Raw genomic sequence first — 532 nt, forward strand, 5'->3', positions numbered from 1 at the left:
AAAACATGAATTTATTTTTTTTTAACAAGTTAATAGCAAACACGGAAAAACAAAAAAAAAAATTAAAAAAAAATAGAAAAATACAAAACGATATCATTTTGTAACAAAATGCATAATGCAATGTACGCCCCGGTACATGATATAAATTGCCTAGGATAAGACCCTCTCACCGACTTCCAAAAATTTTGGCCCACAATTATTAATTAGTAACCCATATGAATCTTGCATATGGAGAAGAATTATTAATTAGCGGGAGAAGAATTATTAATTAGTAACCCATATGAATCATGCATGCATACAAGTGCGCTATGAGCAACCAGCTCGCTATAAATTGTTGTGACTTGATACGACTCTTATCCACTACAAGCCAATATTTCGAAGAATCTGCCCCGGCCAACAATGGCGCTAAAAGTTGAAATTCATCTGAAAGAGAATGTCAGGCCATTTTCCCCAACTCCTCATTCTCTGAGAAACTATAAGCTCTCTCAGATTGATCAAATAGAAGGAACTAATTACACCTCGATGTTGTTCT

At 34.2% G+C, this 532-nt stretch overlaps 1 protein-coding gene across 1 annotated transcript in view; it reads left to right on the forward strand.

Annotated features, from left to right (window-relative positions):
• The first annotated feature begins 257 nt into the window (after window positions 1–257).
• Window positions 258–532, forward strand: part of LOC109155041 (vinorine synthase-like) — a 17,007-nt gene continuing 16,732 nt past the window's right edge. Inside the window, exon 1 of the mRNA XM_019302770.1 lies at window positions 258–532. This exon is cut by the window's right edge and continues 1,279 nt beyond it. Within this exon, the coding sequence (XP_019158315.1) occupies window positions 400–532 (133 nt within the window). The 5' untranslated portion in view covers window positions 258–399.

The sequence above is a fragment of the Ipomoea nil genome, unplaced genomic scaffold (assembly GCF_001879475.1).
Source record: "Ipomoea nil cultivar Tokyo-kokei standard unplaced genomic scaffold, Asagao_1.1 scaffold2690, whole genome shotgun sequence".
NCBI lineage: Eukaryota > Viridiplantae > Streptophyta > Magnoliopsida > Solanales > Convolvulaceae > Ipomoea > Ipomoea nil.